This window comes from Centroberyx gerrardi, chromosome 16, assembly GCF_048128805.1.
Source record: "Centroberyx gerrardi isolate f3 chromosome 16, fCenGer3.hap1.cur.20231027, whole genome shotgun sequence".
In the NCBI taxonomy this organism is placed as follows: Eukaryota; Metazoa; Chordata; class Actinopteri; order Beryciformes; family Berycidae; genus Centroberyx; species Centroberyx gerrardi.
In genome coordinates this window covers 19,193,529-19,206,804 of record NC_136012.1, presented here as the reverse complement: position 1 = coordinate 19,206,804, position 13,276 = coordinate 19,193,529, and the positions used below count along the sequence as shown (strand labels likewise).

The 13,276-nt window shown below is 42.3% G+C and overlaps 1 protein-coding gene across 2 annotated transcripts in view; it reads right to left on the bottom strand.

Moving 5' to 3' along the window:
* The window catches only part of pcdh19 (protocadherin 19), a 53,699-nt gene extending 49,502 nt beyond the window's left edge, over nucleotides 1–4,197 (bottom strand). For both annotated transcript variants that reach the window (XM_078289178.1, XM_078289179.1), the window contains exon 1: nucleotides 1,005–4,197. In XM_078289178.1, the coding sequence (XP_078145304.1) occupies nucleotides 1,005–3,151 (2,147 nt within the window). In that variant the 5' untranslated portion in view covers nucleotides 3,152–4,197. The remainder of the gene's footprint in view (nucleotides 1–1,004) is intronic.
* Nucleotides 4,198–13,276: the final 9,079 nt, after the last annotated feature.

The window sequence follows — 13,276 nt, the reverse complement described above, 5'->3', positions numbered from 1 at the left end:
AACACTTTAGAAACGGCCTGACTTAACTTCAAATCAACAAAATTATGTCAGGAGCAAAATATGATTATGGCTTCAGGTTAAATTCACAAATCCAATCTATATGTAAATTTATAGTGGTAATGTAGCACAGGGAAATCAAAGCCAGAGCTGATGTTCAGATTGATGAACAAAACAGAATTTTCAATACGCAAAATCCAGACAATAATAATCTGTTCATTTCCAGGCAACTGGTCAAACCAAAAGTTCATGACTTTGATGTCACTTATGTGCTTTTTATATAGGCCTAATCAAAAGATAAGTACGGAGATTATTTGCTTTATTATTAGTATTAGTATTATTATTTTTATTTTATTTATATTTATTATTATTATTAGTGCAGAAAAAACACTGAACGATCCTAGAGGATAGTTAACCTATCTATCTATAATCACACTAGATTAAAGCTGAAAACCGCCAATCAACCATGGTGGACGTTAAATAATAAATGTCTAGGACTGATATTGAACCAGTGAGACGTTAATTGCCTGGTAACACACCCACAAATTGAACATGACAGTTGGACCGTCATATTTATGAGCCAATTGGTTACAATCGAAAGATTAAATCAATCAATCAAATTCCCATAACATTGAGAGTGGGCCTCTACGGAAGGACTCTAATTTAACGCCGTTTGATTATCTACCTCTACTTCAACGGTGGAAACCTGCAGTCCTCGTCGCCCGCCTCACACTCGGGCCTCTGCATGCAGCATGACAAAAGCAATGCACTGACAACCAGCCTGCGACTCGCACTTTTCAGGGCACGACCGCGGGCGCGCGCACGGGCACACGCACATGCTCTCTCCCTCTCCCTTCTCTTTCTCTCCCTCTCTCGCTCTCATGCGCGCACATAAGCACTAACGAAAACACACACGCACACACACACACACGATTTGAACTTAGGGCAAGTGATGTGGCCACTGAACTCACTGAAACACAAATTTACACATAAGATGTTGTCAGTACCTGCAGTTGTACGTTCGGATCTCCTTGTTATCCCTTTTGCACTTGACCGCAACAAAAATCATGGTGACAAACAAGATAGCGGCGATAGAGCCCAGGGCGATGATGAAGATGAGGGACAGGTTGACGGGTCCAATAGACTCCTGTGCGTTCAGGTCGGGGGAGAGGTAGACCACGATGTAGGCCGAGGCGGACAGGGCGGGCTTGCCGTGGTCCCTCGCCACCACTGTGATCTCGTAGGTGGATTTTGCGTTTTCTCCGAACATCCTGGTGGAGCGCACCTCTCCGTTCACCTGGTCGATTTCAAAGAAAGCCCTGTCCCCCTCCGAGATGGTGTAGGTCAGCCGTCCGTTCTCCCCCTCATCATAGTCGTCGGCTTTGACTTGGGTGACCATGTAACCCACACCAGCGTTTCTTGGGATGGAAACCTCGGCTGTGCCATTAACCAGTGGGGGGTTTGTCATTACAGGTGTGTTGTCGTTGACATCCAATACCACAATACGCACCGTTGCGTTACTTGATAAAGAGGGGTTCCCATTGTCTCTGGCCAAAACCTTGAAATCAAAAGTCCTGGTGTATTCGTGGTCGAAAGATCTCATGGAGTAAATGCGGCCTGATGGGTTTATGCTGACATACGTGTTTACATCCATGTGTTTAATCTCGCCGGGGACTATGGAGTATGAAACAGTGCCATTCATGCCCAAATCCGGGTCTAGTGCTGATACTGAGAGCAGACATGAGCCCGGCAGGTTGTTTTCCATGACCATCTCTTGATAGTGGGGCTTTAGGAAGTGGGGAGGGTTATCATTTTCATCTGTGACTTTGACTACCAAAGACTTTGTGGCGCGCAAAGGAGGGATGCCACTGTCCTCTGCTTGGATAGTCAAATTGTATGTGTCCCTTTGCTCTCTGTCCAGCCTGCCATCGACAAGTATGGTTGAGAAGCTCTCATATTCTTGTAGTCTGAACGGTACATTGCCCTGGAGCCTGCACTGCACTTTGCCATTTGCTCCAGAGTCCTTATCTGACACCCTCACTAATGCAATGACATATCCACGCTGCGCGTTCTCACTAACTTCAACCATCTCTGTGTTCAGTGAGAGTAAACTAATGACAGGTGGGTTATCGTTCGTATCCATCACATTCACTGTTACTTTGCAGTGAGCTGGAACAGAATTGGGACCTAGATCTTTCGCCTGGACGTCGATCTCGTATATTTGCGTTGTTTCATAATCCAAAACACCGTTGACAGTGATGATGCCAGTTCTGGGGTCAATTTTGAACGCATCCCTCGTTTTCTCGGTGACGTAACTGTTGAACGAGTACACAACCTCTCCATTTGTGCCCTCGTCAGGATCCGTTGCATTCAAGTCTATGACTAATGTATTGATTGGGGAGTTCTCCATCACATTAACAGTATACACTGATTCGTCGAAAACCGGATTGTTGTCATTCGAATCAATTACCTTGATATTCAACTGGACCGCGCCTATCTTTGGAGGGTCTCCTCCATCTTCTGCGCTGATTTCATATGTGTAGTGGGACTGGGTCTCCCGGTCTAACGATTTTTGCACCACAAGCTCAGCAATTTTGGACCCATCCCCTCTGGTCTTTATTTCTAACCCGAAAAGCTCATTTGGGGTGATGGAATATGACTGCACTCCAAAGATCCCCGAGTCCGGGTCGCTTGCCCCCTCTAGGGGAAACCTGGTACCAGGGGAGGCATTCTCTGAAATTTCAATGTCAATGTGGCTCGTTGGGAATCTGGGTGCATTGTCATTCAAATCCTCAATTTCAACTTTGATGACACAGATCTCCATAGAGTTTGACATCACTTCTAGGGAAATAATGCACTTTGGGTTCTGTCGACAAACTACATCCCGATCAATTTTCATTTGGGTCGTAAGGATTCCGGCTGGACTGAGTTCCACCCATCGTGGCTCTGAATTAGAAATAACCCGCAAGTACGGCGGCTGCGGTGCAATCTGAAATCCTTGCTTCTGTGCGTCCTTTGTCACGTTTCCAATCACAGACCCCGGCTTCATCTCCTCGTTTATTCCATACTTCAGGTTGATAACAGCCTCAGCCCCGACCCAGAATAAGAGGACCACACAAATAAATTGTATTAATTCCATCTCCTTAGATTGCATTATACCTGTTGAGTTGCCTAATAAAGACCTTGAATGATTACGCACACGAATGCATGTCAGAGAAAACAGGCAAAATGTTCCAAATTACTCATCTCATTGAAATGTCCGGTAAAAATGTTTTGATGAAGAATAGCTCTTCTGTATGCAAATTATAGCATGGTGTGTATAATTCTACAATAAGTGCTTTATTGTACTCTTCTCAGGCAAAGCACATCCTCCGGTCTACTGCAGCGAGGGAAACATTGGGGATGACAGATCTGTGAAAACATGCTGAATCTTCTCAGAACAGTGATTTACCCATGTAAATCTGAGCAGCTCTCATCAAGCGGCAAACTGGTGTTACACACGGCTCAAATGATGAACTGTCCATTTTCAAGTAGGTTAAAATGAACAAAAAAATCTTCACACTGCAAAAAGACAAAATGAGAATTCCGATGAGCAAGTCCTCCAAAACTGTAATCTTCCGTGCAGATGAAATAATGGGGTTCAAAGGTCCCTGTTAAATTCTCCCCGACGCCTTGATGCCAGGAAATGTTTAAGCCGCATTTTGGATAAACATGTTCGTCTGTATGAGATGTTACAAGTTGTGATACAATTTCCTCTTCGGTCGGCAGCTACAGGCTATCAAACTGCACATCGGATGAAAAAAAAGCTAAAAAGGATCGGTAGTCACAAAATTATTCAACAGCTTAAGTCCGGTTATCTCAGCCTAAAGAGCACGGCTGCTATTGCAGGAATGTCTCATGATATCACTGAAGTCCACGGTTACCTTTTTATTTCCAGACAAGCAGATTTAGTCTTCTCTCCCCTCCGCCTCTTCACAAGTGCCGAAGCTTTTACTTGCTAATTAATTTCCTCGTATCTCTCACTTGGAAAGGGCTACACATATCCCGATAGTTAGTCCGTGCAAAAAAGAAAAAAGAAGAAAAAATCCGTTGAAAATGTAGCCAATAGATGGGAGGGAGGGAACGATGCAAGAGCCTACTGTATGTACAAAAGACAATTCATGTTGGGTTGCAGCAAACTAGAAGCAAAGAATATCCAGCAAAAAAACACCACTCGTTGCCAGTAGGCTGTCTAGTAGTTGACTCCAACAAGCGCTCCTGTCGCTTCACTGGTGCACACTGGCAGACGCACCGCTCAGAGCCGAGCGCTCAGTCTCAGGACCCGCAATCCCCTCAGCCAATCAGGGGTTACACAGGGGGGTTGGATCTGCTGGTGGGTGGGGCAAAGCACGGCAGTGAAACACGGCCAACTACCTGTGCTGCTGCAGATGGACGACTCAATGGGCAATTACAACGTACAAGTTTAAACAAGTAGCTTTGTATTAGGGTATAGATGTTCGTTAGGGCAGTGGGTCCCAGAGTGGGGTCTGGGGACCCACGGGGGGTCCTTGAGCGGGGTCCAGGGGGTCCCCGAGAAAAAAGAGGAATAGTTTAAATTCCCTAGCACAAAGGAAGAATGTATCAGGATAACTTTTCATAGATTTCGCTCTCTTCATTGCTGTTATCTCTCCACATAAGCTACAGTATAGACAGTTATCTGTACCGAGTCTAACAACACACCTCTTCTCAGACGGGCTTCCTCAGGACAAAATCGTATCGAATCGGCGGTCAAGTATGGATTTATTTGAGGCTCATTCACGTGAGACAAAAGTTTGGCAACCTCCGCTAAGAGGAAGGGCCGGTAGCAGGGCTACCAAACAGCTTTTTTCATGCGGTTACCATATGGCTTATTTTTTCTATAAGGAAACATGTGAGTCTGTTGATCTGTATGGTTATTATAACTATGAGCACTGCATTTTTTTCAGCCTGACGTGGCTGTCAAGGCTCCATTTTATGTGCACTGCTTTCTAAATTTTAGCACGGTGAGGCAATAACCAATACTGAGTAAACATTTCTATATAGTTGCCATACAACAACATGCTTGGAAGAAATCTTGCCATAGGTCTCATCTATTATTCACCCACAACCTTTTGATGTCACGAAAAAAATCCATAAGTTTTTATGACAAAGTATTTCCCCGCAAGTCAATTTATGGGGCAATAATTGGTTTATAGGTTTATACTATTTATTTCAGATCCAAACCAATACGCCTTTGTTTCATACCTAACCAGTTACTGTGTTTTCATGATTTCAGTGAGCATGCTGATTTAGATAATTCACTAATAATCTAATGAATAACTATCAGCTCAAATAAGCTATTTAACACTGTTCAATGAACATGTCATCAGTAGACTTTTCTGTCAGATTGTGAAGGCATGTGTTTCATTATAGACAAAATCGGATCGATTAATCTTCATGGAAGATAATAAATAACCTACATTCTTATTAAACCGCTCGCGTTTGTCAGCATGAACTCTCGCGAGTCCATATCGAGTGATGTAGTGGTAAATATGGAGGTGGATAAACTATGACCTCCAGTCGGTATTCATCATAAGGCAAACGCCGACCATTTATAACCCCCAAAAAAAATCAATTCTGTTTTCAGAAATGTATTATTTTCTGCTTTCCCTCTCCTTACAGGACCTTATCCTCATATAACTGAGACCAGCATCACTTCGATGCTGCTTACTGTGATGTGTAGTCTACAATACATTTCTGTCACAAAGATCTATGTCATTTTAAAACAAGGTGTGTAAATTCTATTCCGCAAATTTAAAAACAAAAAGGTGAGTAAAGGTGAGTCTAGATGAGTTTACCCACCACATACCTGCAGATATCACAGCAGACTCTCATTTAACTTCACTGGAGGCACTCCTCTCACTCACACATAAGCGACCCCCCTACACACACTCCCACACACCCCTCCCCCCACTCCCCACCTCCCGTTCAGCCAGTCTGCCTCTCACCAGTAAGCTTATTGGCTTCCATCACATGCTGTCGAGGGCAAGCCGGTTTAAAGTCACGAGGGTGACACCTAGCGTCCAGTTGCCGTTTGGGTCTATTATTTCAACTCCAGTCAACCCAGACATTTTCACCCTAATGCTAGAAAAATAAACAAATAAATAACAAAAAACACGCCACAAGAGGCGTAAAATGCATGACACACAATTCTACATAAGCCTCTTCTTTATATTGGAACAGAAGTCTGCATCATGGTAATTGTAGTTTGACCATTAGGCTATTATTCTGCTGTCCAAGAGGCATTTTTAGGCATTGTTAGTATTAAGTCATACTTAATCTGTATTAATCAAAATACTTAAGCACTGATTGAACTGTATATGGAAGAGGAATATAAAGACATTCTCATTTGGACTTGCAGTTTTTCTTAACATATTTATTTATTTATTTGTTCCAAAACTTGAACAGTCAGCCAAATAAGGAATCAGTCTAACGGCAGCTTCAGTATTTTAAGGAAGGGTGGGTTAAATTTGTCATAGATGACATAAAACTATATCATTCAAAATGCAGGTATGGAATGAATACTTTGTGTTACTTTAAGCATACAGTGTTTTTTTACAGGTTGCAAAAGTGAGGGAGATAATTTCCCCTGAAATGCTGGAATGACTCACCACCATCTTTGTATATCTTGTAAAAGAGGAGGCCGCAGTGTCTCTGAACAGGGAATCACTGTTAAATGCCTTGGTTGTGCCGTTCTTGAAGTGGTAATATTTTCTTTTCTCTCGTATAATGCGAGGAAGTCTTGAAAAACAAAGCAAGCATCAACAAAAACAACTTGTTTGCTCTTCTGTAACACTTTGCAGGGCATGTTGCAGTTGCATAAGGAGGAAGCCAGAAGAATGTTTAAGCTTTTTAGAGTGATAAATTCTTAATGTCAGGGAGTTAGACAACCGTAGGCGGTGGCAGGGGACTGGCAGGGGACGTTTTTTTTCCTCAGGGCTTTTTGATGGCCATATGCACAACACAGTGCATAGTACATGTTGTATTTTTATCAATCTGAGATGATGTTACACAGGCTTATGTAGGCTGCCCAACTGTAAACTGAACAGATACAAGTTCTCCCTGGTACCACTGTCAATTAAAACGACTGAACAACAAGCACTAAATACACACTTTAATTGTTGTATGGCAGAGTGAGAGTGTGTGTAGGCGTGAAGGAGACTAGACTGTGTGTATGGGTGAAAGTACGGACACATGAACTTTTGTCAGTGGGACTTGTATTGTTTTTTAGGACTACTTTCTGTTTCTGTTGTGAGCAGCATTACTTTTTTTTTCTGTCCAAGACAAATTTCCCCAAAGGGACTAATAAAGTTGACTAAGTTTATCTTATCTTATCTTATCTTATCTTATCTGTATTTCTTTTCAAAGGGGTTAAGGGCAATAAATAAAAGTAGCTCACACCCAAAGCAAAAGTGAGTCAGCTCATGGCTCCAGGACTGAGTTTAGACTTCTGCTCTTATTCCTACAATGTTAGGGCTTAGAGTCACAATGTTAGTATCCTTGAGAGCAGTGCTAGCCAACCCGGGGCTAAAGTGTTGGCCCGAGTTAGAGTGCCGCAGTGTGTTAGAGTATTAGCTAGACGAGGGCTAAGAGGGTTAAACATGTTCCGGCTGTTCTTAGCCCTGTGGTAAGTGCAGTGTGAAAAAGGCAAGGGTATTTCTTAAAGTGGCATGGTTGTACTATAAACCGTAGCGCAGTGATTTAGCCACAATCTATTTCTTTGTCTCCCAGAGAGTGGTGGCATATTTCATTTATGAGCAATGCGCTGTCTCAAAATACATCCTGCTGTTGATGTTCCTTTGTGTGTTGCACTATTGATCTTACCACTATGTCAAAATCCTTACTGTTCTGTTGTGAGTGGTTGTAAAGAAAGAAATGGGAAAATTGATGGTAGACACATGATCTGTTTTGATCCGATCTATTAAACTGTCAATCATCCAAGCACGGTGGCATCTGACTGACAACACTTTATGTTCTGGTTTAAGTTTATTTTTCACCACAGTATATTTATCAGTATAGCTACCGATGGAGAAACAGTTTGTAGGTACCAAAAAAGATGAAGTATACATCATGTGGAGTTTGAAAGGATTCAGGTGTTCCTTGGCTTAAAGATTTTCTTTATTCATTACTTTGCCATTGCACCCTTTAACACATACAAATGAAGACTGTAAAAAGATTAGGTTACTGTCCAAATGTTTATCTGGATTTTGAAATTCAATGGAGATTTTAAATCATCCTCCATTTGTTGTTGAAAAACACGAAACACAAGCAGAAATGGATTCGGTGGCAAAATGTCAAAAGTCCAAAGACAGTGGATTATATAGAGATGATGTGTGTGTGTGTGTGTGTGTGTGTGTGTGTGTGTGTGTGTGTGTGTGTGTGTGTGTGTGTGTGTGTGCGTGCGTGTGCGTGCGTGCGTGTGATAGAGACTGTATGGTCCATCAACATAGGTTTTATATTTCGGAGACAACTGTAACATGATATTGCTCCCTTTATCCTCAGTATAGAAGAGAGAATTTCTTTCTTCACGGGTGTATACAGCACTGTATGTGCTTTAAGGAGCTGCAGAGGTTTATTCTTACACTTTAAAACACAGGGAAAAGCTAGGCTATTTAAGGCCATGGGAGTTTCACAACCTTGCTTGGGTTTTGAGCATATTTGAAGCATTTGCGGTGGAAAGCTTGAACCAGTGCAGTAGAAAGTACACAGAGAATGACTGATTTTATTTCATATCATTTTTTTTCCTCTGCTGCCAAGGAATGGCACACTTCTGTAGTCTGTCCCTGCTGCTTGCTTGGAAAGCAATATCTAAGCTCCTCTGACAGATGCTGGCATTATCACCCCTATGTCCTGCCCGGCACTGGAACTTGGCCCATGCACAGACACAGACTTACAGGAGCTAGCGCAAGACAGCAGAGACAGACAGCGGTGCATTGATTCTGAATGGGCGAGATGGCCATGCTTATTTTGGCTGCAGCTGAAGATGACCTTATTATTATGGTCTTCATCCATACAGCGTCCCAAAAAATTGATTCCTCCTGAGCACCCCTTGCCAGAGGCATAAGAAGGAAGGGGAACTGACAGGCTTAATCTATGGGCCTGTCGTCAATGACGATACGCCCTCCACTCCATTCCACACTGTGCCTGTCCATGATACATCAATTAGTATCAACCCTCACCATCCATCTGAGGGCTTAGAGTCCCCCGGGCAAACCAACATGGTTGCAAGTACAATTCTACAGCAAAAAGTGCTCTTTTCTTGCTCTGTCCAACTATTTTTGTTGTTGTGCTGGCAGTTGTTGTGCTACTTTTAATTTAATCCTGTTTTTAATCCTAATTTCCCAAAAGCATTGGCCTGGGAACTCAGAGGGACAGTGGGTGCACCTTGGCTTTGTGTCATTCAATCAGTATTAATACCAAACTGTTCTCCACTTGCTTTTCCTCTCCTGCTCCTCTCTTCTCTGTGAATCTGTGGGTGGAAATTAAGTGGATGTATTTGTGTTTGATGGCACGTTACTATTACAGTCACACTATTTGTGGTAGCCTGTTCTGGGCTTTGGGCTCTCCTCTATTATCCACTGGAGTGTTAGCATAGGACAAAAATTTGACTTTTCTCCATGGCTGTTGTTGACACACAGAGTGGCTGCGATGTGTCTCCTTGTGTTGGCACAAGAACTGTTTTTGAATTTCATTTACAGAGTCAGAGTTTGATGTGGATGTTTTCCTGTCAAGTGTCAACGGATCTTCTGAATCTGCTCCCTCAGGTTTAATGAAATAACCGCTCTCTCCTGGCTTTGCCTGACATGGCCAGGAAATGGATGCAGATGTTTTTGTATTAGAATGGATGTGGCCCTTGTTAGATGGAGATGCAAATGAATGAAAGAATTGTTGAATCTGGCTGTTTGAAGTTGCTCGATGGTTGGTGGGGTTCCTGATCATCAAAAGCTGCAATGATTTAATATGCAGTTTGTTGATGTTTAAACAATTAATAATTAGTAACCCAATGACCCATTTGCTTCTGAAATTAAACATGTTTAAGAGAAGCGTGTTCCATTTGTGCATAATTGATTAAACTATTTATGCAGTTAGATGGCAATTAAGAGACTTTGCATAGAGTCCTCTCATGTTTACGGCCCAATATGCTCTCACTGTAAAACTTTAAATATGTCTATATGATAAACAGCAATTTAACCTGTAAATGGTTAATTTTAAAGCAGCTTCTTCAAAGTGGAGTTTTGAGTTTTACAATATAACCAATTGACATAATATAACAATATAATATAATAGTGTATGTTATTTAAAATGATACTTGTATGATTTTCTCATTTGTATATTATTGTAAAATAAATTGAATTGAAATTAAACAATCAAATACAAGTAAAAAAGAAACAATTGTTGTCATTACAAACAGTTGACCAAATCATCTATTTGATCTACTTTGAACACTCTTGGTCTTTATTCCAACAAATAGTAGACGTGAAAGTAACTCAACAGGAGGGGGAAATAATGAAATATGCTGGTGGATAACAGTTCACAGAGGCTATAGAATATTGTACTGACAGCCATTATCACAATTAATTTGACAATAATATATTCAGAAAAAATCCCGCAGGGCATACCTACCTAAATTATAGTTGACTCACCTGACAGAGGTCAGGTTACTATTTTCATTATTGATTTTTCTTCTCTGTGTCCGCATGAGAATATTCGTTTAAAGAACAAAACTAATGTTTCAATGCAACAGAGCGTCTGTAGTCACACATAGTTGTTAGTGTTTGCCACCCACAGCAGATTCTCTGCTAAATCAAAAAAAGTGCTTCTTTTAACAAATTTCATTTCTTCCCCTGAATAGGATTGACCAGCAAGCAGCATTCTTTTAAACATTCTTGAATTGGGAAATCGAACGTTGAACAGAAGCTACAAATGCTCTGGGCAACCCAAACCACTAAAAAAACATTCTTTGATTCGGGGCAATTTGGACTGGGTGGGCCATATTGATTACAGTTTTGAATGGAACTCCATGTTTTTGCATGCTTGACTGTTTAAACCACGATATTTAACATTCTTTCCCCGTTTCCTAGCACATAGCACAATAGGTGTAATCACGGACACAATACCGCGCCAGAGATTTCATTTTGATCTGATTACCCCAATGTGCAAAATCAGTTGGCTTTGTTAGAAGGCCTGGACCAAAGAAAACCACACAAACACAAGGCCCAGAATAGACAATGGACAAGATCTGTGAACACAGAGCTTGCTGTTCACCTGGTGTACGGTCAATTAGCTTTGTAGTGCTGTGTTTATTCAATGTCAACACTGATTAATAGGCACAACATGGTGGATAGAGCACCTGAAAGTGTACTAGGGGGCCTGGGTGGGGCATTGTTGCCATCTGATACCATCTCCCCAACACACGGCTTATCTCCTTGCCCCCTTGGGGGTGTTTACAGCTGTTTTCTCGTCAAGACAAATTAGTACGGCTGTTTACCACTTTCACCCCCTCAGAGTAAAGCAGCGAACGGAGGCATATCTTGGTCAGTACTCACTGTGCTTTTGGATTGGTGGATGCTTGGCAATGTGAAGCAGTAGTTCATAGTTGGTGGCATATGTCAGTTTTAAGTAAATATGTTTGCTGGTCATTGTATTTATGACTGAGGACCCAAGAATGAAAACATATTGTCGGGGTTTATATTCCCTCTCTAATCTGTCTATATAATCTAATATCTAAATATATATTTTCTGAGCGGCTATGGCTGATTTAGCTGTGCTAATGCTCTAAATCCTGCCTAGTCTGACTGGGATGTGTGCTGCAACAGGAGAAAAAGAGGTTATAGTGATAACCCCCCCGAGACACACACACACACACACGCACACATCCTCTCTGTCTCTCACTGCCTCTCTCTATCTGTCTCTCACCTTCTCAAATACACCTAGCAAAACAGCACATTTTCATTAAAGACTGAAACCTGAGTGATACTATAAAAAAGGATACAGTCTGACCATTATGGATTTTTTTTATAATTTATTTCATCTCCGGCCAGTGAAAAATTGAGTTCCGTAAAGAAAATGGCATTTCCTTTTACACTGACCATGGTAGTGTAGTTAGCAAACTCCAGGGGGGTAAGCGCAGCCACCCTGCGGGCACCCATATGTTGTCTGTGTGATAGATGCAGCAGCACGGAGGGCCTTATGTTTATTGCTTTTCATAATGTGCCACTAGTGCCTTCATGGTAATGGGGACTTTGCCCTATGATTGTGTCAGCTTTAAATGTTACACTTCATCACCTTAATACTGGGCTCCAGCCACGTTCAATTGCAGAGTTCCGGGCTCCATAAGGCCGCGCACAAATTTGTTGTTTTGGTTATTTGAACATTAGCTTATCAACACCTCATGTTCATTTTGCCGCTGAATCTGAAACATATGAATGGAGACCTCCCATACTGTGGCTGATTGTGGCCATGGGAGCTAGGTGGTGTGTGTGTGTATGTATGTGTGTGTGGGTGTGTGCACGGGCGTGCTTGTGTCCATGTGTGTTTGTGCGTGTGTCAGCATGTGTATAAAAGGCAGTCTCCTCCTTAGAGAGATGTGCATTCACAATAACAGACACTGAGAAAGAAAGGGGGAGAGAGAGAGAGAGAGAGAGAGAGAGAGAGAGAGAGAGAGAGAGAGAGAGAGAGAGAGAGAGAGAGAGAGAGAGAGAGAGAGAGAGAGAGAGAGAGAGAGAGAGATGAGAGAGAGAGAGAGAGAGAGAGAGAAAATAATCTCATGCTATGTTATCCCTGCAAAACCTGACAAACCACCCCCGAGACTGATCTGGCTTAGCATTCAGTGTGGTTAGGGGCTTGTTTGTGCTACTATGATTGGAGCAGGCTGGCTAACTTGGCCTCGTAACAGTCCAGTCACAGTGGAGCCCCAGTGGAGTCGCGCTGCCTGGGGATGGCTGGTCTGTCTCTATCTGGCCACAGATATCAATAAAGGCAGCGATGCAGTCTTCTGGGAGGCTGGACAGTCCAAATTCTCTCCCCTGAAGGAGGATTATTAATTGTCCCTATGTTGTATGTGCACTGCTTGCACAACATGCCATTTTTTTCAGAACGTTCTGAATTCCAGGCATGTATCCCAGAATGCAATTAGTCCTCCACCATTAGATCAAGCGACACATGTCTTCTCGCCTCATGCCTGGCCTGGAATTATGGTGAGGGGAGGGAGAAAAGAAAGAAA